This window comes from Panthera tigris, chromosome A1, assembly GCF_018350195.1.
Source record: "Panthera tigris isolate Pti1 chromosome A1, P.tigris_Pti1_mat1.1, whole genome shotgun sequence".
Lineage (NCBI taxonomy): Eukaryota > Metazoa > Chordata > Mammalia > Carnivora > Felidae > Panthera > Panthera tigris.
In genome coordinates, this window is record NC_056660.1 from 199010196 (window position 1) to 199037266 (window position 27071).

Sequence of the window (27071 nt, forward strand, 5' to 3'; positions counted from 1 at the left end):
AGGTGAAGCAGCTTCTTAGTGGTTTTGAAGTTCCGATTTTCACTGTGTCACCCTTCAGATTTTCTTGGTTTCAATTCTTGCTTCTTCTGAAAGTTTATATAATTTTAATAATATTAAAGGAAGGCTATAATTTTAGAAGTTGAAGTTAAAGAATGGGAAACCATGTAGCATTATGTCTGCTGGGCTTGAGATGAGCATTTTAAGGATAATTTGAAATATGATGATATTGTATTTGTGTATTTATCTATATATATATTCAACATGTTATATCTCTGTATATCTATATCTATTTATCTATCATCTATCTATTGCCTATTATTGTCATCTAATCTATTTCAATGGTGTGCTGAAGCCAGTTCATACTGGTTCACGGGACCTGACAGATTAATTTTCAGGAGTTTTGTTAAGATGGTAGGGTTATATCAGTAGCTTGAAAATGGCCATGACAAGACTATTTAGGTCATGGAAATTGGCAAATGACACAAATCAGTTTTCCTCCTGGAGAGCCAGTTATTGAATAATTTACCAATATACCTTTCTAAGTTTAGTCTGGAAAGGGACTTCATACATATGTAAGTTCACAATGGAAGAAATAGTCAATTTTATAAAATACCAAGGTTAAAAAAAGTTTCTGGAATAAACTCATAGTTTTAAAAAGCACTCACTTTTCTTATTAAGTGCTTTAGAATAAAATGGTAGAGGTTAGTATGTTTCTTGATCATTGACTATGTTTTAGAACATGTGTACTGCTGACTTATTCTAATCAGACCCTCCACATTTGCATCTTTTACATAGTTGCAGAACTGTACATTAAAGTTAAATATTAATAAACATTAAAACTATATGCAAAGTAGATGAATCAAACTTTCCTTGGTGGTGTAGCTTTTGTGTTTATTTTTTGTCCTTTTTGTCAAACCCTGTCATTTGGTATTATTGAGATATTTTGTATTTGATTTATGTTTGCACATTCATGTGGGTGTGTGTACATGTGTGTTTACACACACAGATGCTCACACACATAAAGCTCAACAAGTTATAGTATTAGGGATGATGGATATCTGGTCCGTTAAATTCTATTTAAAAGCTGGGAATGATTGATGTTAAAAACTGTGCCATGATTATAAGTACCTATTTGATCTGGCCCAGCAGTTCTCCCTGTCTTTTCTAAAAAATTCAAAATGACATTGTTTCCCACTTTTCCCTCTGGGTCAACACCATATTTAGTTAAGATGTGCACACTCCTGGTTTGGTGAATGCTTTGCCTAGCAGTAATGGAGGCCACGTGTGAATTTAAGTTTACCTGCTAGATTTATTTCTGAGAATGTGTTGAGATTGGAGCAGAGCTGCTGAACAGGCTATGCACAGGAGTTGTGCAGCATGGTGACTCTGAACAAGAGAGACCTGAGTTTTATTGGGCAAAGAAATAATAGGTGGAAAGCATGATTTCTGAACCCGAGATAGATAGTGGGAATGAAGGAAATTCCCAAAGTAGACTTTTCTCAACAATGACAGGCCAGCAGGAGGCTATCAAACCTCTGGAAAGATTGCGCTTTTCTTAGGGTACTGATGACCTGGGCACTCCCCAGGTGCAAGGTTTTGATCGTCAGGATCTTGGATGTAGATGTGGAGCGCCACGAGGTAGGCCGACGCTGAGTTCTCAGATAATTCCTTGGAAATTATGTTAAAAAATTAGATCTATGGCATTTAATTTCTCCCTTGATTTGATGTTTTTTGAGAAAAGTAGAGTCCAGAACTTTCTGGATAAGGTTCTGGACAGATGCTGGTCTTGTGATGGTCAGCCAGGTGGAGAGATGGAGTTGTTGCAGAAGAACCAGCTAATTTTACAGCAGTAGTTCACACATGCGGCTACGATACATTCATTCATTGTTATTTTCCTAAGCAACGGAGCAACCCAGGAGCTTATGCTACAGTAGAGTCCAAGGCACCATGATAATTACTTCAGGAGCAAAGAAGCTCATATAGAGGTGTGATCTCTTTCTGTCGGTGCGAGGTTTCAAAGCTAAAGTTCTTTAAAATTCATTTCTGGAGTTCTATTTAAATATTGATATGCCACACTTATAAAGCAGTGTCTTCTTGGTAAAATGCAATATTGAAATGGAATACTGCCTTTCATAAACGTAAGAAATGTGTTTCAAAAGTTAAATACCTTTTGAAAAATGAAAAAATAAACATACTCTCACAGCTTGAGGGTTTAAATGAACCATGTACCAAGGAGCTGAGAAAACTCCTACTTTTGGTACATCCTGGAACCCCTAACGTTCAAAAGTTTCCCAGCAAAGATGACTTCAGCATTTCCGTGGCATCTGCCTAAGCTGCCATGTTCCGTTCAGAAGCCATCTTAGCATATCCCATACACAACATGGCTTTTCATGACAAATCGCTGGTATGCCACACAAAACTGCCGTGAAGTGTTGTTTTCAGCATAAAGTTTTGAGTTTTAGGGCTCAATATCAAAATGAAACATGTTCTGTGAAAGCTTAAATTAATCCATTCAGTGCACTGCTTTTAATCAAGTCATTCTTGGTTTTCCTTCAGCTCAAAGTTTCCAAACACTTTGGAAAAAAAATTTTTTTCCAAGTACAGAACCCAACACAAAGATGCTAACGTATTCTCTGTGATTTAATTATATTTTCAGTCCATATTTGATGTATACTCTACCCAGGAAAAATTTCTCATTTGAATAGGGGGAAGTTATCTTTTTCAGTTAACTCTTTTCTTGTCATTTACAAATGTTGACTATCATGCTGAATGTGAATATCCATCAGGAATCAATGGAAAAAAGCTTAACTTATCAATGATCATAAAAATCTTTTAATGCATTCCTTAAATACTCTGAATGCTGATTTAATATGTAAACATATTTGTATAGGTTAATCTTCATCTTCAAAACACTTTGTAATTTTACTTAAATAAGTAATTATTTTAAAGTAATTATTTAAAGTAATTATTTTAAAATATTTTTCATCATTTTATAAAATATATTTTTATGGTATTGTTTTTGGATCTTCTTTGACTTATCACTTTCCAAGTGATTAATACCTGATGGATTACATAAAGTTATGTGACTATGTCTTTAATTGTATCTATACATTTCTTGTCACATATTTGAGGCAAACCTGAGGATAGATCATCAAATAATTATTATTATTTTTCTCCTGTAAAATATGTCATTTTTCCATTTTCTTCTTTAGTGGTCTTTTGAAGAATCCAATCTGTTAAGAAAATATCAAACACAATACAATTAATTATTTGAATTTAAGTAATAAACACTAAAGCCCTTGGATAAAATTTAATACTATGCTAGTGATTTGGGGCAGGCAAATAATTAATAATACAAATAATTAATAAAATTGAGAAAGGTTTTTTTTTCATTGACCTATTAAGTAATATTGAATGTCAAGAAATGACATTTATTAAGTTGTTATTTCATTTTAAACTTTTTTTGTTGGTTAAATATATCATGTCTCCCAGTAAGAACTAGTACATGTGGTGAATTAACTTAAAAACGTTTTGGGAAAATATTTGGGAAGCATGCAAACTACAGTCAGCTGGCACTAAATGGCATTTTGCCGTCATCTTTTTTTCAGGGATGTGGCAGAGAAATTCCATCAAATAACCTCATAAATTGAGGTCTTTAGAGCTGGTGGGGAATCTGGTACATGCATTATGACTGAGAGGTTAGGGAGATATGAATTGTCTGGATTAACTTTAAATGTGTCAGGACATCTGCCTTTATAGACTTGACAGGAAATACCTCTTGAAAACATGCTGGATAATTTGGATATAAGAACATTATTTCTGAACCTATAAGAAATTTCACATAGGGGTGAATGTGGGTAACTTTTCATTATACTTTGTAATTTGGGACATTATAAAAATTATAAGTGCTTTATATATTTCCTATTGTATATTATAATAAAAGTAAGTATAGGGGCTGGAAGGGACCTTTGTAATAATCTAATCTAAAATGTGGGTATTGTATTTTATTTTTAAAGTTTATTTATTTATTTTGAGAGAGCACTAGTGAGCATGAGTGGGTGAAGGGCAGAGAGAGAGAAAGAGAGGGAGAGAGAGAATCCCAAGAAGACTCCCCACTGTCAGCACAGAGCCCAATGCAGGGCTCAATCCCACGAACTGTGAGATCATGACTTGAACAGAAATAGAGTTGGATGCTTAACCGAGTGAGCCACCCAGGCACCCCACATGTGGACATTTTAAATAAGAGGAAATTGGGGTGCCTGGGTGGCTCAGTCGGTTGAGCATCTGACTTCAGCTCAGGTCGTGATCTCATGGTCTGTGGGTTCGAGCCCCGAATCGGGCTCTGTGCTGACGGCTCGGAGCCTGAAGCCTGCTTTGGATTCTGTGTCCCTCTCTCTCTCTGCTTCTCCCCTGCTCATGCTCTCTCTCTCTCTCTCTCAAGAATAAATAAAACATTTTTTTTTTAAAAAGGAAATTAAGGGTCTTTCTATTTTTTTTTTTTTGTAAATTTCAGAGTAGATTATAATAGTTCAAGCAGACAAGTTAGTTCTTTGAAAGTGTGATATGCTCATATTATTTTAATCAGGAAGCTATGGTAAATTTGCAAGGGAATGATATATTAAAAAATAATTATTGAATAACTGAGGGCTTACAAGGCATAAATGGTCAAAAGTATGCATTTTTAAGTGAGAGAAGTTAACTTTTTTATGTTTTCCATCATGCCAGATGGATGCAGATGGATTTCCATCATGCTAGATGCCACTAGTTGAGGCATCTAGTGGTAGATGAGGCAAAGACAACAGAACAAATAAGCACGAAAAAAAACCAATGAATCTGTCCCTCTTCTAATGGCAGTTCTATACGTCTCAGGTTTTTTCTTTGAGCCAACAATAAAAGTACTGGATTCACAAACCATCAGGCCCTTTAACTTGTGCCTGCATGTCCTAAGTCAAAAATTAATCAGATGAGGCTTTCACAGAAATAGGTGGTGAATTGTAAGACTTTTCTCTCTCCTGCTCTACCCTGCTCTTTATCTCCTGTCCTTTCCCTCTCTTTTTGCATCTTTCCAACTTTCCTTTGCTTTCACACAATAAATGCTGTTTTAAAACTTAATTGTGTTATCTGAACTTTTCCACCCAACAAATTCTATGAAGTTGGGTCCTTCGTGGAAGTTGGGTCATAGGAGTGGAGAATAGGTGAGTATAGAACATAGCTTCAAACCAGTGAAGGCTAATACTAGCCAAGGTTAAAAACAAGTTAAGTTTGTTTTCAGTGCCCAGACTTACAACTTTCACTTTCCTTCTTTGTCTTTTCGTATTTACTTATCAGTAAGTGCTAGATCTTATTTATGCTTCCCTAGTTCAAAACCCTATGGCAAAGGGTCAAAGTAAATAGTACCCGGTAGAAAGTATGTGCTTATTGGCTATAATGTGCAATAAATGTTGAATGGATAAATTGATACTAATATACCAAAAACTAAAAAATTGTAGTGCTATTCCCTATCCACATCCACCAAAGATAGGAATATTGGATGAGGAACAAAGCTTTAGGACTTGTAAATAAATCATCAGTGATGGAACCTCAGGCATTGCTATGAAATCAAGCTAAGAGAGAGAGATGTTCTTCTTTCTTAGGGTTCCTCTGTGGGCTGAGTCTCATTCCATTCTATTGGTTATATTGGCCTGAGTTTCCCCCTCAACATGTGGTACTATATTCCAGGACATGTTTCTCAGTCTATTTAGATCTGTGCCCCCTAAAAGCCTTCTCTCTTCAATATTAAGTGTCTTAAGCTGTTTACTAAGATTTTGTCAAATTTCAATTTCTGCCATGTGTACTATAAGGATAAATTATATAAAGACTGTGCCTTTTGAAATAGATTCACAGCTCCATAAGAATCTTTGGCCTGTTTCCTGTATGGAGCCAGGAAGTTCCCATGAACTTCTAGAGTGCTCAGATTTGGAAGGAGGAGAAAGAAGGGACAGTCCTGGAGTTTCTGCTCAAGGTATAATTAGTATAAAAAGATCCCTGGGAATAACAGTAGCTTTTCTGAGTCTACTATAGACCAAATACATGCTTCAGGGATGTTCAAAATGGCTTTAAAACAGGAGGAGGGGCAATTAATCTTTTTAGCATAATGGATCTGCTGAAAGACTGAATCCAACTAGAGACTCTCATTCTAAAACAAAATATTTTTATACATTTCAGAGAGTTCATGACCGTCTTGAACAAAACCCAATTCCTGGAGCTCCAGAATGAAGAGCCCTGCCTCATAGACTGCAGCAGTGGGATGTATTGGAAAAAGGATGGGTGTTGCTGAAAGATCATTGCTTGAATCCAGTCCCTTAGTAGCTGATAATCTCGGGAGATTTACTTAACTCTCTTTGCTTAAATGTTATCAAGTATAAAATGTAGTCAAAGTACTCAGTTGAAAAGGTTGTAAGGACAACAGAGTGAACAAAAGACAGAGAGAACATAGAGCAAGGGGTTCATAGTGTTGGCAATGAAGTGAAATGGTCTGGGTTGAGGTCCTTACTCTGAACCTGATAAACCATGTGGCCTCGGGAACATATGTATGCCTCAACTTCCTCATTAAGGAAATGAGGTTCACAGTAGTGTCTTTCTCAAGGGTTGATGTTAATATTACAGTGGAAAAGCTGAAAACAGTTCCTGGCACGCAGAAAGCTCTCAGGAAGTCCTAATTCCTTTGTTTCTGTGGAGTCACAGTTCTGATTGAGGCATCTCCCACTGAACTGGTTGAACTAAATGTACCTACTGGTTACAGCAGTCCAAAGGTTGCTAAATTACCTTCCTTCCTGGGCCTAAAAAGATCTAAGAAGCCAGAAGAATGTATCAAAAAAACGCTGACTGTATGGAAGGATGTGTTTATTTTTACTTTTATGCTTTTTCAGATTGGTGGCCAAAAAACCAAATAAGTGGATAAAACTTATTTGTTTTAAGCAGACATGCCACCGGAGAAAACCTGTCCAAATACCAAAGCTCTGGCTTTCCTTTTCTCTTGTCAGCCAGGTCCTAAGTCTATATGGGCAAGTGCAGTGCTCAGAATAGATCACACTGGAAGAAATCAACAATAAAACACTCTCTGTAACAGAGGTGCATGTAAATGAAGAAACCACATTCTAGGTTTCAAGCACAACCTCAGCACCACTAAGCCAGGTCTTGGGTACCACAGTGTGGCAAAGCCAGGTATTACAGACACAGCACTGGTAACGCCTAAGAGCTGGAGGTTTGAGAAAGCAAGGAATTAATCCTGTCTTAGAGACTTTGCTGGAAATGCTACTGGCCTACATCTCTAACATAGTTTTGTTTGTCCTCCCCTCTCAGTGTAAGCCACCCCCCAAAAGAGGAAGTTATTTATTTTAAGAGAGTCGAAAGGATAGGAACAGCTGGAAATTTGATAGGACAGAAATTTATTATTTGAACTGTTTGATTAAAAGAGAATTCTACTGCTCAGGTACTAGAAAAAGGAATATATAGCCATATCCTGCATTTTTAACAGAGTTCAGCTATTTAATAAAACAATTTGATAAAATATAGGGTGATACTATGTTAGAATAAATGCCAATTTGATGTTTAATTGGAAGAACATTAAATTCAACTTTTCTACGGGATTTTATTCTCTATTAAATTTGGTGCAAATGCTGTCATCTCAGTTCTGCTTAATTTTATTTTATTTTATTTTATTTATTTAACTTTTTAAAATTTTATTTATTTCTTTTGAGAGAGACAGAGCACACACAGGGGAGGGGTACAGAGACAGAGACAGAGACAGAGAATCCAAAGCAGGCTCTGTGCTGACAGCAGAGAGCCTGATGCGGGGCTCGAACCCACGAACCATGAGATCATGACCTGAGCCGAAGTCAGATGCTTAATCAACTGAGCCACCCAGGCACCCCTCAGTTCTGCTTAATTTTAAAATGATGCAGCTAAGAGTTTGAAAAATCTCACACACCTCAGTATAAGCAAACATCTATGTAAATATGCAGATTTATCCAACAGAAATCGTTTCACAAGAGGATATGAAATAGGAGTCAGTGAAACAGTAATCTTTCTCTTTCCATCAACTAATTAATAAATTTCTCATCTCTTACTCAGGCACACAACTATTGCATAAAATGTGGTATATTTCTTTATATATTAAAGAAATCTTAGTTTTTAAGATGCATAGAGGGTATGTGATTAGGATAATGCTCATCCTAACTATTCTATTGCTTATATATTCTTAAACTGATAGAGGAATTCATTCTTTTATTTTTTTTAAATAAAAGAGAGGTTTCATTCTTCTTTCCTTATAAGCATTTACAATTCCCAATATTATAGACATATAAAGGTCCCTTATAAGCCCAACCTCTAGAGAGATCCATCATGATTTTTGGATTTTTTTTTTCTTTTACAAAACTGAGATTAAGTTGTGCATAGTGTTTGAGATATACATTTTTAAAAAATTTGTCTTGGTCCCATCATTTCAATATTTTTATTTCCTTTTTATTTTAGAGAGAGAGAGAGAGAGCGCACTAGTGAGGGAGAGAGGCAGAGGAAGAGAGAGAGAATCTTAAACAGGCTCCATGTTCCACATGGAGCCCAACGCAGGGCTCTATCCCATGACCCTGGGATTATGAACTGAGCCGAAACCAAAAGTTGGACACTCAGCCGACTGAGCCACCCAGATGTCCCTCAGTATTTTTAATGGCTGTCTAATATTGTATTGCACAGCATGGATAAATCATAATTCACTTCACCAATTTGCTGTTGGTAGTTGAAATAGGAAATCAAAGGAACTTCGGTGCTTACCTTCCACAGTGCTAATATGAGCAGCATTAACAGCAACAATCCAGCAAAGGCACTCAACAGGATGACCCATAATGGCACCCTGCCTGGTAGTCCATCTTTGGATATTTGAATAGCAAACTGAAAATCATTAAACAAGACTGTTAACATTGATAAACACCTATTATAACTCCTGGTACATTGAGTTCTTACAGGGTATAATTTTATACCAAACAATGTACTCAATCTGATTACTACATACAGAAAAAACATTGAGTTTACATTTAGAAATGCCCTTCCTCTATTCAACACCTCTAACCATGTCAAATGTATTGTTACCAAAAATATTTATAATATTATGCTTTAGAAATTTATATATACAGAGTAAACTGCCTATGAATCAGAATGTTCAGGAGCAGAGGTGAATTTAACTCAGTGAGAACAATAAGTATTATTGATTCATTGATTCATTGATCGACTTTAGTGCATGGTCACGTCGTAAAAATTTAGGCTGAAATGTCACCACAGGTTGACATAAAATCCTGAGTAGGTCTTCTTCTAATTTTAATTCTAATGTGATTTTTTTGTCTACAAATTTATATATAACTTTCATATAGCAAAATGCATAAATCTCAAGTGTACAAATAAATTAATTTTTGCACATATATTCACCTTCATGTACATTTTATTATACCACAGTCTCTTCCAGTTGACTTATCTTTAGTCAATATCTATAAATCAGTTCTTTTTTAATTTTTTTATGTTTGTTATTGAGAGAGAAAAAGAGAGAGAGAAAGACAGAGCTTGAGTGGGGGAGGGGTAGAGCGAGAAGAAAGCACAGAATATGAAGCAGGTTCCAGGCTCCGAGCTGTCAGCAGAGAGCTCGATGCAGGGCTCGAACTCAAACTGTGAGATCATGACCTGAACCAAAATGGGAAGTTTAACAGACTGAACCACTCAGGTGTCCCAATATAAATCAGGCCTTAATTGAAAAAAAACTTTGAAGAAACAGCTTTTAGTGTTCCAGCTACTCAATGTGTCAGTCAAACCGCTATGAAACTTGTCTGCCCTGTGTCTCATCCCTAGGCTTCTGAGAAAAAAACTAATTCAGAGTAGGTGTCAATAACTAATAATAGCTCAAGTTTCTGTATTTGCTTGTCACAGGGAATGTCTCAATTCCTTAAGCTAGAGGGAAGACTGGAGGTAAAAGGAGGAAACGAACAGGGGCGATATTTGCATATTTTAGAGACTGATGTAAACTCCTCAGATTGCTCCCTGTGGGTCCCTGCTGACACTTTGGGAATACAGAGCCCGCAAGAGTATACATATGTACAGAGTAAGACAGTTTAAGACAGATTTTAAAAACATCTAAAACAATTCCCTCAACTTACAAATACAGAAACTGAAATCTGGATGGGATCGGTGACTAAGATCACACAATTACAAAATGATCATTTTGTAATTTAACAATGCAGGTATAGTTTTCCTTTAGGATGAGCTGTTGAATAAAAAGCTTCATGGGGAATTTTAAACTAACACTTAGGGGAAATAAAGCTAATTATAAAATTTTAACAAACTATATCTAGGAATCAAATGTACTCTTTTCCAATATAATATATACTGATTTTGGGGGCTTGGTGCTGACTGGTGATATTTTGGCTTCTCTGAATGTGGAGCAACTTTGTATTTATCAGTGCTCTTTATTTTATTTTATTTTATTTTATTTTATTTTATTTTATTTTATTTTATTTATTAAACAACTTTTTATGTTTATTCATTTTTTTTTTTTGAGAGAGAGAGAGAGAGAGAGCGAGCTGGGGAGGGGCAGAGAGAGAGAGGGAGACACAGAGTCCTAAGTAGGCTCCAGGCTCTGAGCCATCAGTGCAGAGCCCGATGCAAGGCTTGAACTTGTGAACCGCGACATCATGACCTGAGCTGAAGTGGGATGCTTAACCAACAGAGCCACCCAGATGCCCTTGTCAGTGCTCTTTATAACATAAGTAAACATTATATGTATATATTGTATACATTATATGCAAATATTCTTTAAAGGTGAATACTTACCAGAGTTCATTGGAATTATTTGAAATACGTATTAATTTGAAATAATAATTTTTTAAAAATGTTTATTTATTTATTTTTGAGAGACAGAGAGAGAGAGACAGACAGACAGACAGAGAGAGTGTGAGCAGAAGAGGAGCAGAGAGAGAGAGGGAGAGAGAGAATCCCAAGCAGGTTCCATATTCAGTGTGGAGCCTGATGTGGGGCTCGATCCCACAATCCACCATGAGATTATGACCTGAGTTGAAACCAAGAGTTGGACTCTTAATTGACTGAGCCACCCAGGCGCCCCTGAAATAAGAAATTTTTAAGCAACATCTGAATGTTAGGTAGTTCTTAAATAAAATGTTATGACTCACACTATCCACATGGGATATTTAAACTCTCCCATGAGAAGAGGAGAAATCATGCTTATATATCCACATCTATAATTAGTACTCTGGCCTTATTTTATAATAATACAGTAGGAAAAAAGTCAAACCATTTTATTTTTACCAATGACTAAAGTGTGAATTTGTATGAGGGAATAATATCTCATTTTTGCTTCAGATTTCCCAATGACTAAATGAAGAAAACCTTTAAAAATTTACATTTATTTCTGTACAGTGTACCATTACTTTCTGTAAAGCATTTTTCAAGTTTGCTCTTCAAATGTCAATTGCATTTTATAATGTTGGTTTTTAAGGAGGTAAATTACAAATGCATCATTTGTTATCAAGGTGAAAGTAAAAACATCAATTTATTGTGATAGTTACTTACAAGCAGTAAAGTCAAACGTGGCATGTTAATTGTAAATACCATGGCTTTTTCCCAGTTTCTTACAAAGAAGACTGAAATCACACTTGAAGCTAATTAAGTATAATTTGAAGCAAAAAGTCTCTGTTACTCAGTGACTAGCTAGTCACTGTTTTAGGGACTATAAGCAATTATAAAACGTTGTGTCACAAAATCCAGAGTGAAATGTATAAGGCTTTCAAAACTTAGAATTGTACTTACCTCTCTTTTTTGATTGCCAGTACTTAAAATCAGTAATGTATTTTCACTCTGAAGGTCTGCCCTTACAGTGAGATTTAAGCTGGAAAAACGTGCCTGAAAAGCAAACAGGATTTATTTTCAATATATTATGCTAATCACAGTGAGAGCTAGTCATGCTTGAGTTAGTGCGATTTTTAAAATTGAGATTTTCCTGAGAGACTAAAAACACTGGTTTTGTTAACATCCAGATGGGAATGGTGGTTTCAAATGATCACCCTCCCCTCCTCTCTGCACTTGAACTGTCACTTAGATCCTTGTTAGAGAATGAAAAATTTTCAAAATCATTTTCTTCAGGTTTATCCTTAGCGAAACCAAATCTCAAACCACGCCCCACTTTCATGTAGCTAGCTAGGTATGAAACAGCTATGCTCTGGTAACGAAGTTTATACAGAAGCTTTTTAGGATTAAACGTGAAATTGCCAATACCCAATAGTTTGTGATTTACAAAATAGCAACTTAATATGGTCAAACCTAAAAATGGAAATTTTATATAATTCACCACTTGTAGTAGAGACACAAATCACACAAAATACAATGGATTAAGTTTTAAAGTAGTTTGTTGCCAGACAGATTTGACTACTAGGAGCTAAAAAATGTCCTAAATATAAATATATTTATATTTTTATATGTCATATTATATAAATATAATATATACATAAATTACATAAATGTATCAATAAATATAAAATTAATATAAAAATAAATATATATATGTAAGTACATATGTATATATACATAGTACATATAAATGTGTATGCATGTGTGTGTGTATATATATATATATATGTAAAGTCTGATCTAATACAATGAATCCATAATACATGTTAGATCTATTTGTTGTTAATGGTGTCAAGGATTGTCCCTCTATAATTCCTTGTCCCTTAACTGAATTCTAAAGTAGGAAGATAAATTCAAACTTTAATACTGCATAGGTATTTATTTCTAGATGTGCAAAAAAAAAAATAATAAGAGAGATTGATAAAAGAGTATATATCTGAAAGGGTACCTTTGAGATAACTTAGTTGCTAACAGACAAGGAAAAATGAGACCCAAATCGTTGGTTTAATAGAGCTGGAGCTTGGACCACATTTTAAAAAATATTTCTAGTTCTTTCTACAGAAGCACTCTGCTTTGCACATACTAAGTAACGAACAAATATTTGTTAAAATAATTCAATAATGGCAGAGAACAATGCAATCACTTACTTTTATAAAAGTTGGTTTCCATAAGATAAGTGAAACATTCACTTGGCTCATGTCAGAAGGAATCAAATTACACGTGATTGTAGCAAATTTACATGTGCTGCAGTCCTGTTTAAATGTCCAGAGGTATATATTAGTATCTTTGCCATTTAATAAAAAGATAACACATTAAATATTCTAAAAGATAGTAATTTTTAGATTGATATTGAATTTATTCACTTAAAAAGCATGAGATAAAAGTAGCACTTGTCTTGGTTATCTGAATTTACCAGAATTGTGCCTCGTTTGAGATCTTCAGATTTTGATATAATCATTTGCTTCCCAGAGTTGATACCAAGCGGGTCCTGAAGGCTACTGGGTCTGCAGTTTGCATTCTAAGAAATGAAAGTATTTCTTTTATCAGACAATGCCAGATGTCAGAGGGAAAAATGACTTAGTACAATAATGTGAAGAATCTGTGAATGACAGCCATTGTCAGAGATGAAAGATGCATCTTCGTAAATGTGCAATATGGAAGAAGCTATTCTGTAGCAGCCATATACACCCACTCCCAGATAATAATTACGCTAGCATGCTACTTTTGAATTTTGATAGATATCACTGAGGTTGTTTTGGAAACAGAAGGATGTTAGTAGAAAGCACTATTGCATAATTCATACACTCATTAAATTATTTTTTTCATGGGTGGCTCAGTCGGTTGGGTGTCTGACTTCCTTGCCTAGCTCAGGTCATGACCTTGTGGTCTGTGGGTTCGAGCCCTGTGTCGGGCTCCGTGCTGACAGCTCAGAGCCTGGAGCCTGCTTCAGATTCTGTGTTTCCCTGTCTTTCTGCTCTCTCTCTCTCTCTCTCTCTGTCTCAAAAATAAATACACATTAGAAAAAATTTTTAAAAAGTTATTGTTTTCATCAAACATTAGTTTGTAAATTCCCATAATACAAAGGGAGAAAAGAACTTAAAAACTCTACTGAAAAAAAAAAGGGGTTAGCATTTGTTATTCAATATGATGGCTCATATGATGGTTTGTGAAACAAACAAAAAAGAGAGGAACTTTTGTCTGTATTTATGTATCCATCCAATAATATTTTGTGAGTCTCTAAACACCAAGAACAAGACACTTGGTCTATGTGGGAGGAAGATGTAAGTAACCTATAAAGGTTAAAATGGCAGGTTTACAAGACAGCTAGTGCTTGGATTGGTTTTCTAGACTTGCTCTAATAAAGCTCTTGCTCATCAAGACTCTCTACATCCTTGATAAAAGGTAGTAAGGATAAAGGTTCATAAGTAATAGGAAAGGTACAATGTTAATTTTTCCACATGCTCACAAATCTTCTTTTTTGGGATTAGAGAGAAATGGTAGAGCTTTAATTTTTCCTTGCTTATAGGAAAGCATTTAAATATTATAATCCAACTATCACTATTGCTATTTTTTGATTTCTGAGAACAATTTAACTTAAATCTCTGAAAAGAAGACAGATTGTCAAATGTTGAAAATATGCATGCATTACTTGAATATTTATTACAATTTTCTATGTCTTAGAGACTGAACCATAACAATTTACCGCATTGACTCATTCAAAGCTATAGGTACAAAGTGGGTGTGATATTGCTACTGTTTGGGATAAGTGAGTAAATAGTACTGTGCTGTTTTATGTGCAGCTGTGTGTGTTCTTAGGCGCAATCAAGAAGTCTTCTTACAAAGCTGTTTGATCACCTCAAACAAATTAAAGCTATAACAATATAACACACTTTTTAAGGCACAAGTCAACAAGTAGTTATCTAAAATCTACTCTGGTGGATATGATTTCAAAAACATATGCCCAAGTCCTAGCACCTGGAACCTGTGAATGTGACCTTGTTTGGAAACAGGGTCCTTGCAGATGTAATTAAAGGTCTCCAGATGAGGTCATTCTGGATTTAGGATGGGCTCTAAGTCCACTGATGAGTGTGTAATGAGAGACAGAAGAGGTGAAAGCACAGGAACACGAGGAAGACAGGCATGTGAGGACAGAGGCAGGGATTGCACTTAGGCCACCACCAGCTAATGCATGCTCAGTGGTGACAGCAGCCACCAGAAGCTGGGAGAGAGGCACGGAACAGATTCTCCCTCTGAGCCTCCAGGGGGAACGAACATTGTTGACACCTTGATTTTAGACACTGGCCTCCAGAACTGTGCGAAAATAAATTTCTGTTGTTTCTAGCCACCCAATTGGGGTAATTTGTTACCACAGCAGTTGTAGGAAACTAGCATACCTACTAAGTAGTCAGTGGAAGTCATTATTATTATTTAAAATTTTCTAAATGCTTCTCCATGTTACTTTGTTAAATTCTTTATCAGAAATGGCATGCAAAACAAAAGGCTTTAAACATACTGAAAAGGATAACAATAATGATGTAATTCCAAGGCACACATGACTTACATTAGAAGATGACCATCCACTTGGGTATAGCACAGGATAACCGTCTGATGTCAAGTTGGGAAATGAAATTGACAGCTTAAGTTCTGGCATCGGGAAATGTCCACTTTTTCTAATCTACAGGAAAAAAAATAGAAAGGTAATCCTCTCTTCCTCTTCCAATAGCACCCTTTCTGTATTATGCAGAATGCCTGTTCTTAATTGATGAATTAAATTGTGAAATATTTTGAACCCGAAAGTGAATTCAGACAGTTGATGGCACTGGACAGAGAACTGAAATAACTAAGCAAAAAATAGGGATGTTCAATAGTGGCCATATGTATCAGCTACAAATATATATTGTTCCTTCATGCTCCCGCTCCCACTCCCAAAATAGGACTGGGATTAAGGAAATTCAGAATTAATTTTTTTGTCAATTTACCATGCTTATCATCTTTTTGGACATACTAGTCTTTTGGAGGTGGGAAGGAAGGAGAACATTTATTTACTCGATCGACTCAGAACAAGAGAGCATATTTTGTTTGCTTCAATGTGCTTGCCATAATTTCCTAAGACCACAAATCGTCCCTCAGCCCAGCTACATGGGATCTGTCACCACTGCACAGGCAAACCAGATATGCACCTGCTTCCTTGCATAACTGTATCCCCAGCTATGGCTACTGGGTCAATAACAATCGATAATCTGGTTGGATGAGAGTCACATTGCCTCTCCTCTCAATGCCCATCTATTCTTATCCATTAAGCTGAAATTCAAACTTACTATCACAGCATGCCACCAAAGGTGAGTGTAGCCCATAGAGAGGGATGCTCAAAGTTGGGCAGGATGAGGTTCAGCAGGAACCTGAATTTACTGTTCAAAAGTCCTCACAGGTAGAAGAGGTGCAATCGAATTGGAGCAACCAGGTGCTATAGCCCTCTCTTCCTCCACTCAAGCATAATTTCCAGGATCTATGCCTTCTTCACAGGCTTCCAGGGCCAAATCCTTAGGGGAGTAGGAAGCTTCTTAATCTACAGATGCCAGGAAATCCAACTGATCTACCTAACTGAAACTTCTGGACTGAGAGCTACACAGATCTGAAACAATTCCCTGTGGTTGCCAAATCTAAATGCATCCCTTAATCTTGGAATTCTAGAAATTCCTGACCAGCAGTGCCTGGCTTCTTAACCATGCTCTTTGACACTTGCCTTCTTATTGTAATATGCCCTGAACTTCCCTGCCATGGCCTCCCAGTCTAATTCCATCTGTTTTCTTCCAAAATGTAAAAAAAAAATCATGTAATTTGAAATTAACATTCATTTTCTCTGATTAAAAACAAAGTTCTTTACAGAAATATTGGAAAATATTGAAAATAAACAAGTTTCCTACAGTTGTACTACATTGGTGACATTTTAGTGTGCAATTTACCTATCATTTACATTTATGCATATATTATAAAATTTGTATCATATAAAATATAAAATTTGGCATCTCACTTGTAAAATGTATTGTCATGGTATTTTCCTATAAACTTAAAGAATATTTAAGAATATGACTTTCATTAGCTGCTTAATAATAATCACAGTATCAATATTTATTTATGTTAAACATTTATTTATATTCCGGGCACTGCTTGCATTATTGCCTTTAACCCTTTAACAGCCCTATGAGGTAGATTCTCTTATTACCCCTATTTTACCTATGAGGAAACAAGGTTAGAATGAGAATAAAGAACTTCCATGATCACAGAGCTTATAGATAGCAGAATCAAGATTTCTTTAACCTAAAATATGCCCTCTGTGGGGCATCTGGGTGGCTCAGTTGATGGAGCATCCAACTCCTGATTTCACTCAGGTCATGATTCCAGGGTTCTGGGATGGCACCATGTGTTAGGTGTGGGGCCTTCTTAACATTCTTTCTCTCTCTCTCTCTCTCTCTCTCTCTGTCTGCCTCTCTCCCCTGCTTATATGCTCTCTCTCTCTCTAAAATAAAAAAATTAAATTAAATTGGCCCTCTGAACTATTATTAATAGCTGTCTCTCCATTGAATAACTATATGATAATTTATTTAAGCAATTTCATGTGGTTAAGCTTTTAGATTGTGCCCAGGTTTCAATTTCTAAGCTACTATAAATGACACTGATAAGAGTATCTCCCAGGGGTGCTTGGCTGGTTCAGTCAGAAGAGCATGTGACTCTTGATCTGGGGTTGTGAGCTTGAGCCCCATGTTGGGTGTAGACATTACTTAAAAATAAATAAATAAACTAAAAAAAAAGAATATCTCTGAGAATAAATCTTTCTATCACCAATAATTTCCTATAGTAAATTTGTAGCAGTAAATTCACTGGCTCTCACCTAAGAAAATGTTCACATTATTTTTTATTCCATTACTCCAATTTTAGATTTTATTCCAGAAAAAATAGTCAGACATACAAAAGATTATGCTCAAGGATATTCTTAACAATGTTATTTCTATCAACATTATTTACAATAGTTTGAGAGTACATGTTTCAAGTTTGGTCCCTAATAAGTAACAACATATGAAGATCTATAATATTAAAAATTCCTCTCTTTTTTCTCTCCTTCCTTGTGTTTTGCTGAATTCTTTAATCTGGGAATAGCAAATGGAGTTAGAAGAACTTGGCAGCCTAAATTTCAAAGATTTATCTCAGTAATGAAGTGACTGGCATTCATGCTAATTTCTAGAGCATGGCTTGTCATAGGAATTTCAGCAAAGAGCACAGATAAAAACAATGGAACACATCTTGAGAGTATACAATTATTTCACTTTGTAAGAGAACTTCCTTTCTCACTGGAAAGAGATTGAGACCATTTTCACCTATAATAACATTGCATTATTCATACTTCTGAATATATATTTAAATTCATCATTTGAATTGGACCCTCTTTTACTTGAATAACATACTTGAGTCTGTGTCTGTAAGTAGGCATTACCTAAAATGCAAGTCTGGCTCAATTCCGTAATTGTTTGCTATAGTGGTTAGGAAAGTTCATTATGATGAATTCAAAGAGAAAAATAAATGTAACAGAACACATCACTTAAGGATGTGGTACGAGGAACATATGAAAGGTAGCAATGAGCTGAAGGAGATACATATTTATTTGTTGAGTAAAGGAAAATATTACCAAGACATCTGAAGTAATCAATTTTCTGAAATAGTCATAATTATTTTTTAAAGTGTTTTTTTCATTCACACTTGCAATGCAAATAAAGTCTACAGGTTTATAGGTAGTATCTCTTTGGTTTTAGAAGTTTATTTTTTCTAGGAAGTCATCTAACTGTGTCTTAGGAGGAAATTAGAAATTTAGATTTTTAAAATTGCTTCAAAGTATAATTATCAATAATTATTTAAATAAAATTACTTCAAAATAGTGAAATTACAAAAAAATATTCTGGAATATAGGGATTAACTGTTGAATCAGCAGGTTTCTATGTGTCTGTTAATACTTTAATTTATAAATTTACAAATTATTCCTTTACTATACTAATTTAGAGGTAATTTCTTACCAAGTAGAAGACATTAATTTCATTTCCAATGTCCTCAGTAGAATTAATAACTTCAGGGACTGTCTCATTGGCCGCAATTGAAATATGGTATTCACTTGCAGAGCTGAGAATTAATTGAAAGAAGAAAAACAAAACAAAACAAAGCTTAACTTTTATTTGACCTCATTCTTTTTCTTTATACTAGGTAATCCCACAAAAAGTACTTGTAGAAATTTCAAATTGGAGGCAAAATCTTCTACTCTGAAACCTAAAATTAAATCTTTGAGGAGGATGAGAAAGACTATATAATTTCACTCAATAATCACTAATGTTTATTTGGTCTTAAAATGCTAAAATATATACAGTTTTTAAACTGAAAGTTTCATTGTTACCAAGTATAAAGTTTCCACTAATTCACTAATATCATTTACATTTAGTGAATAATGAGACTAAAAGTTGGTATTTTTCATAGTGCTGAAATTTAAATAGATTTAAAAAATTGTTAACCTTTTCACATTAAGGTCCTATATTACTGCCAAACTTAAAAATTCAATCTTTTCCATAAAATTCTCCATGTTCTTTGGATGAACTTGGTGGAATTTAGTATAATAAAACAAATAGGTATTTGCCAAAATTCTATTTTAATAAAATGAAAAATTCTTGGAAAATCATTGTACCAGGAGAAGTGGTAACAGCAAGATAGAAAACAGCAAATAGAATTTGGAGGCTAAGTAATATACACAAAATTTATGTGTATATCCTATAATCCTCACATTTTTGTTGTTATCAGAAAAAGCAAAGTGCCATAGAAAATAAATTAATAAAATGATCAGAATTTCACACTAAACTGTGAAAGTATAAGAATCATATACTTACACTTTCTGTATACATTGCACATATTTATTTAACAGGAGCTTGGAGTCTTGCTTAAGCAAGAGAAATTATAGTGGGAAATTTTGCCAATACGATTTGTGTTTGGATAGATCAGAAGTTTTTAGGGGAAAGGACAGTTTAGAATAATGCAAGAAATAAACAGCTCTTGTCAATGAGAAATGATTTAATCTTGTGTGTCCAGAATGAGCAGGCTGACTAGATCCCTCACAATGAGAAACGATGGTCAAGAAACATGCTGGTGCCCTCTAAGAACAGTGCCATTTGTGGCATACTTCTAGATCTGCAGCTTGCGTTTATGACAGAAGACTGGACTGCTAATGTAATCCAGGATCATTAGCACCTCACATTTAAAATTATTTAGTAGGCTTGGCCTCTGACTTTTAAGTGCAGGAGAATCACCCGGAGGGCTTGTTTGACACAGATTTCTGGGCCCCAGAGTTTCTGATTCAGTGGATTGGGGTGGGGCTAAGAATCTGCCTTTCTAACAAGTTTCCAGGTGCTTCTGATGCCCTTGGCCAGAGACCACACTTTGAGAACCATTGGGTTTGTAGACTGACATCAACATAAAAATGCAGTTTCCTCCTACCTGTAAAACTGAAGTCCAACTTCATATTTTACTGGGATAGAAATATTAACTTCATTATCAAAAAGGGCTTCAGGAGGCTCTTCACTGTCACTAGGAAACACACAGCACATTTGGACAAATCATTAAACCATTGACTATTTAGAGACATCTGAGCATTTGAAAGGGAAGTTTATTTTGGCAACTAAATAAAAGGACAAACAGGTAGAATTCTTAAAAAAATTTTTTTAATGTTTATTCATTTTTTAGAGACAGGAAGAGACAGAGTGCAAGTGGGGAAGGGTCAGGAGAGAGGGAGACACAGAATCTGAAGCAGGCTCCAGGCTCTGATCTGTCAGCACAGAGCCCGACGCGGGGCTTGAACTCACGGATCGTGAGATCATGACCCGGGCTGAAGTCGGACGCTTAACCGACTGAGCCACCCAGGTGCCCCAAGGATAGAATTCTTGTTTCTGTTGTTGTTGTCATTTTTAAACCAGGGTGGCGAGGGGGGTGGGTATTATTAAATTTCCTAAGCTGATTCTGAGCTGCAGCTTGGGTTGAAAACTACACCAATTTAGTCCAAGGTTTCTCAAACTTCTTTAGAAGGATTATGATAAATATCCTTGGGTCAATTGTTAAATACACAGATTATTGGGTTTCTCTTCTTGAAATACAGATTTAGTAGATCTGAGTTGGGGCCTAGGAATTTGTGTTTTTAACACAAATCATACAAGTGATTCTTATTTATTCTTTATAGACAAGGACCTCACCAAAAGACTCAACTAGGGTCACATGGTGGAGAGTCAATATAAAATCTTTGATCTTCTTGTTTTAATAGTCTTTCTGTGCTTATTGCTTGATGCTTATGTTATTTGTTAAGAATATATTTATTCCCTTGATTTAAGTTGTCATTTCAATTATGTATTATGTAAACACATATGTATGTTTATACATACATATGCGTATCTCATACTCCCCTGTATTAAAAAAAAAAAAACACATGTGAGGTATGTAACAGTTACCAACACTGGCTCTGGGGCCAGAGTGCATGGGATTGTTCTTGAACATTAACACACTTTAATCTCTCTTTGCCAAGGTTTCTTAAAATTATTTAATCTCTCTTTGCCAAGGTTTCTTAATCTATAAAACAGGGATTTATCAATAAATAAATGATTATAATAAATGCCAAGTGCTTAACATTGTGCCTAGATGTAAAAAATATCTAATGAGAGTTAGATTTCATTATTTTTATCACATACCCCCTCCACCGAGTGACCAAGCACCTAGCATCTGGTCCCACAGAATGGACAACGAGGACATTTTAATGGCTCTGCTATTCCCAAGTGTATTAAGTGGCTTTGTGCGAGCTAAAGGGCAGTGAAGGCAGCACCTTGATTTGGGTAATAGATATTTATGTGACTGGGCTTTTGCTATGGATGGTCTCCTCTTCTCCCACCTGTTCCCTGCTGCAGCTAAATTAATCTTCCTAAGAAACAGCTCTGTATATATGACTTCACCCCTCAAAAACTTTTCTGGCTTCTTAGGACTTGCTCAGTTAAGAAAAAATGCCTCATCCTGACATTTCAATACATTTCAACACACATTACCACAACATGGTAAAATGCACACCTTCTGTTTATCTTCTGTTACTCCTTTATGTATTCTCTATATGTGAGCTACAATGGATTATCTAGTATTCCACCAGTAGATCTAGTGGTTCATCTTTGCGTTTTTGCTCAAGCTCTATATTTTGTCTAAAATGCTCTACCTAATTCTATTTACCAACCTCTCTGTGAATTGCTACCCACCCTTTAAGGTCTTTCTCAATTACAATCGTCTTGATAAAGTTTTCTTGGGGTCTCATTGCCCAGTAGATATAATTTCAACCTCTGTTTAAAGTTTCTGATACATGGTTTACATTTTTCAAATGAATTTTCCTTGTTCTACCCTATATTATAATAATTTATATACTAGTCTCAGTGCCCTGCTATAATTTTCACCCTATGAGGAGGTTCATGTCCATATTAATTTTTATATTCCCTATTGTGGACTAATTTAATACCTTGTCCATAGATGTCAAATAAATATTTGTTGAGTTAAACTGAGCATACAGAATTCATTTACACATTATTTTCTCACTTATTCATTCACTCTATATTAATTCAGTATGAGGGATCATGCTAGTTACTGGGGAGTAAAGCAACAAAAGATAGAACTTTATTTCAAGTTTATGGTCCAGTGGATGATTACACTTAGAAGAAAGTTAAGACACTATTTCAATTTCCTCATGAGCCTTTCATTTTTAGTCTGGGTATTCTATGATATCTTTCAGAAGCTCTGACTTCTTTGTATAAAATATATTAAACTACAAAAAGGTATCATAAAACTTTAAGTCTAGGTGTGCCTGGGTGATTCAGTCGGTTAAACGTCTGATTCTTGATTTCAGTTCAGGTCATGATCTGATGGTTTGTAGGATCAAGCCCTGTGTCGGGCTCCAAGCTGACAGCATGGAGCCTGCTTGGCATTCTCTCTCTCCCTCTTTCTCTGCCCCTTCCCCATTCATGTGCTCTCTCTCTAAACAAATAAAATAAACTTAAAAAAAAAAAAAGAGCCTTTAAGGACATCTAACGATTCAGTTGACTCTATGGGCTGCCAGTAAGAATTAAATTAGCAATCCTGTAAACTTCTAAATAAATTTAAATGAAATTTGGCAGATATAAGTAATGTATGATTACAATATGTTTTACAGCTCCTAGACCAATGGCTTAATCTAGTTAGGTGTATTAGTTCCATTAAATAAAAATTTCTTTATTTTTAATTATTCATAAGGATGTTTTTGTTAACTAAAGGGGTTCATTGCCTTCTACTTTTACTGATCCTCATAAAAGTTGTAAGTTCCAGTGAATCTATAAAGCAAAATATTCTAAATACATGGAAGAAATTATATACTTATAACACATACAGTCATGCATACATATCAACCAACCTTGTTGCACTTAAATGAATGGTCACATTTTCCATGAGATAAGATGTGTTAAACTGAAATAATATTTTGAAAGTAACCTATGAAATAAAAATATTTTTAGTTTAGTAGCAGATAAAGAAGTAGAATGTTTACATTGATTAAAATGTTTAATTACATTAATGATAATACTTAGGCTCAAATTATAAAGTTATTTACAAAATCATACCTTATAAAATAAAACCTCATCACATCTCAAAAATTGAACAAGATATACATGTACTTTTAAACTTTGATTTTAAAGCTCTTTTAATCAATTTAGGCTCATTCATAGAAGGGATGACTAGAATTCAGGTGTCATGAGATTTGTATGGTTGTACCATATATGTGTGGAGTTTTCTTCTGTATTTTCTTCTCTCACATATATTTTGAGCTACATTAAAAAACATTTTTTTAAAGAATCTTCAGCTCTGCTGTTTTCTTCTTGCTTTGAAGTAGCAATCATAATTCCAATAGAAGCTTTATTGGGTGGGCTTGAACTACAATACTTTACAAAGGGTCAAACTGCCAGAGTCTCTCAGTGAGCTCCTTTTTGTTCTGTTTTTCCTTAGCTCCCTGACTGGTGTGCACATATAAGTCTTGGAATTTTTGATGAGTCTTCAGAACTAGGAAAGATGCTAGCAGAAAAGTAAGGCTAAAGAAGGTGCCCATTCCATTTTGACCTGATACTGAAATGCTTAAACTATAAATATAGATTTTGAAATCAAAGTATATTCTAAGTGCAAAGCTCATGCAAAAATTACTTGAAAATTATCTTCCCATTTCTCTATTGATGGCATGAGAAACTTTGATTTGAGCTTTTAGCAAGGAATTTCTAAAGAAAGAAAAAAAATGCTTGAGAAATAATTAAGATTGCAATCAATATCTCTAAATGGCTGAAATGTAACATTTTTCTTTCTATGTCATTATTCTTTAAGAAATGGAAATAATTCTATGGTTAATTAAAGTGGTCAGGGGAAAGTGTAGACATGAGTCGACATTCACTATTTCCATGTAAAAATGGAAATTATGGGTGTACTTTTTCAAATATGATATATGCTTTATGGATTGATAGGGAAGAAATGCAATTTCACAGTAAATTTTATTTGGGATAGTGAAGAAATAGATTCCAAAAGTAAACTGGCATATCTAGTTAGTTTCATAGCTAAACTGATTTATTGAATTCAATGATAATTACAGTCATTTGTAGTTTCTTCAATCACCAGTAGCTATGCCACATGTGTCAAGGGAAAAGGCCTTTCATAATTCTCATTTGCAAAAGAAAAGCTAAGTGACTTCATTATATATGTGCCATTTCCAGATGTCCAACTCCGTTTATCAACTTCTTAGGATGTGCGATGAAGATGACAAAGATCTGTTTTGAAGTCTTATATTACAAAATATTATAATGTAAAGAAGCTGAAATAAGTATTTGGGATAGTATTTCTCTCTCCCTTTTTTAAGACTAAGTTATGTAAGTAAAGTATCTTCTTATCTCAATCACTTTGACTAAATATTTCCCTCATTAACTCCATATGAATAGAGGAGGAAATATTCATACTGAAAAGCAACTTTCAATGAAAATATATGCAAATATGTTGTTTATCATTAAATGAAATAATTATTCTCTGTTTTTCATGGAAATGAATATGGTCTTTAAAAAGACATGAAAGCACTCCCCTCACTTGTGTTCAACTACTACTGTAGGTTCTAGCCAGGGCATTTAGGTAAGAAAAAAAAGAGTGCTTCTATTTGCAGATGACATGATCTTGTATATAGAATATCCTATGGAATCCTCTAAAGAACTATTAGAACTAATAAATAATTTCAGCAAGATTTCAGGATAAAAGATTAGTATTTAAAAATCATTCATATTTCTATACATTAGCAATAAATAATCTGAAGACAAATTTAAGAAAAGAATTTTATCCAAAACAGCATTAAAAAGAATAAAATGCTTAGAATATATATTTAACAAAGGAAGTGCAAAAGTTGTATTCTGAAAAATAGAAAGCGTTTTTGAAAATAATTAAATATCTAAATAAATAGAAAGACATCCCATGGTAATGGATCAAAGACTTAGTATTTTTAAGATGGCAATACTTCCCAAATTGATACACAGATTCAATGTAATTCCTATCAAACTCCTAGCTGGCTTTTTTTTTTTTTTTTTTTTTGTAGAAAATGACAAGCTGACCCTCAATTCCAAATGAAAATACAGGGGACTGGAAGAGCAAAACAATTTTGAAAAAGAGAACATAGCTAAAAGACTTACATTTTCAGGTTTCAAAACTTACCAAGAAGTTATAGTAATAAAAACAGTGTGCACTAACAAGGGTGCCTAGGTGGGGTGCCTCAGTCAGTTAAGCGTCTGACTCTTGATTTTGGCTCAGGTGGTGATCTCATGGTCAGTTGTGAGAACCAGCCTCCCATCAGGCTCTGTGCTGAGCTTAAAGCCTGCTTGGCATTCTCTGTCTCCCTCTGTCTCTGCCCCTCCCCACTCACACACACATGCACATGCTCTCTCTCTCTTTCTCTCTCTCAAAATAAATAAATAAACATTCAAAAACAAAACAAAATGGGGCACTTGGGTGGCTCAGTCAGTTGAGCGTCCAGCTCTTGATTTCGGCTCAGGTCAAGATCTCACGGTACGTGAGTTTGAGCCCTGCGTCAGGCTGACAGCACAGAGCCTGCTTGGGATTCTCTCTCTCCCTCTCTCTACCCCTCCCCTGCTGAGGCTCTTTCTCTCAAAATAAAAACAAATAAATAAATAAATAAATAAATAAATAAATAAAAAACAAAACATGTGTACTGACATAAAGATAGACATATAGATCAATGAATACAATTGAGTCAAAAAATAAACAGACTTTCAATAAAAGTGCCAAGACAATGGGGGAATGAATAACCTTTTCAACAGATGGTGTGGGGTAACTTAATACACACACACAAAAAATGAAGTTGGACTCTTTCTTTCTTACATCATACACAGAATTTCATCAAAATGGATCATAGACCAAAATGTAAGAGCTAAAAGTATACAGCTTCTGGAAAGAAACATAGGAGTAAATCTTTTGATCTTGGGTTAGCAAAGCACAAGTGACAAAAGAATAAATACATTAATTGGACTTCATCAAGGTTAAAAACTTCTGTGTTTCAAAAGACATCATCAAGAAAGTGAAAAGACAACAGAATGGGAGAAAATATTTACAAATCATATATCTGATAAGTGACTTGAATGCAGAATACATGAAGAGCTCTTATAACTCAGTAATAAAAAAAGACATCCCAATTGAAATGTAAGTAAAGGATCTGAATAGATATCTGTCCAAAGAAGATATATGCACAGTCAGTAAGCACATGAAAAGATGCTCAACATCATTAGCCATTTAGGAAATGCAGATCAAAATGACAATGAGATACTACTTCACACCCACTAGGAGGGCTATAATTAAAAAGATAGGCGATAACAATGTTGAGAAACACATACATCGCTGATAGGAATGAAAACTGGTGCAGTCACTTTGGAAAACAGTTTTCCAGTTTCTCAAAATGTTACATGTAATTATCATATAACCCAGGAATTCCACCCAAAGAGAACTGAAAAACATATGTCCACACCACAACCTGT

At 34.9% G+C, this 27071-nt stretch overlaps 1 protein-coding gene across 1 annotated transcript in view; it reads right to left on the reverse strand.

Moving 5' to 3' along the window:
- Positions 1-1391: 1391 nt before the first annotated feature.
- The window catches only part of ITGA1 (integrin subunit alpha 1), a 158049-nt gene continuing 132369 nt past the window's right edge, over positions 1392-27071 (reverse strand). The window contains exons 21-29 of the mRNA XM_015535080.2: positions 23426-23502; positions 20461-20550; positions 19002-19104; positions 15500-15613; positions 13352-13456; positions 13086-13190; positions 11842-11934; positions 8809-8925; positions 1392-3233 (exon numbers count right to left, since the gene is read on the reverse strand). Of these exons, the coding sequence (XP_015390566.2) occupies positions 3189-3233; positions 8809-8925; positions 11842-11934; positions 13086-13190; positions 13352-13456; positions 15500-15613; positions 19002-19104; positions 20461-20550; positions 23426-23502 (849 nt within the window). The 3' untranslated portion in view covers positions 1392-3188. The remainder of the gene's footprint in view (positions 3234-8808; positions 8926-11841; positions 11935-13085; positions 13191-13351; positions 13457-15499; positions 15614-19001; positions 19105-20460; positions 20551-23425; positions 23503-27071) is intronic.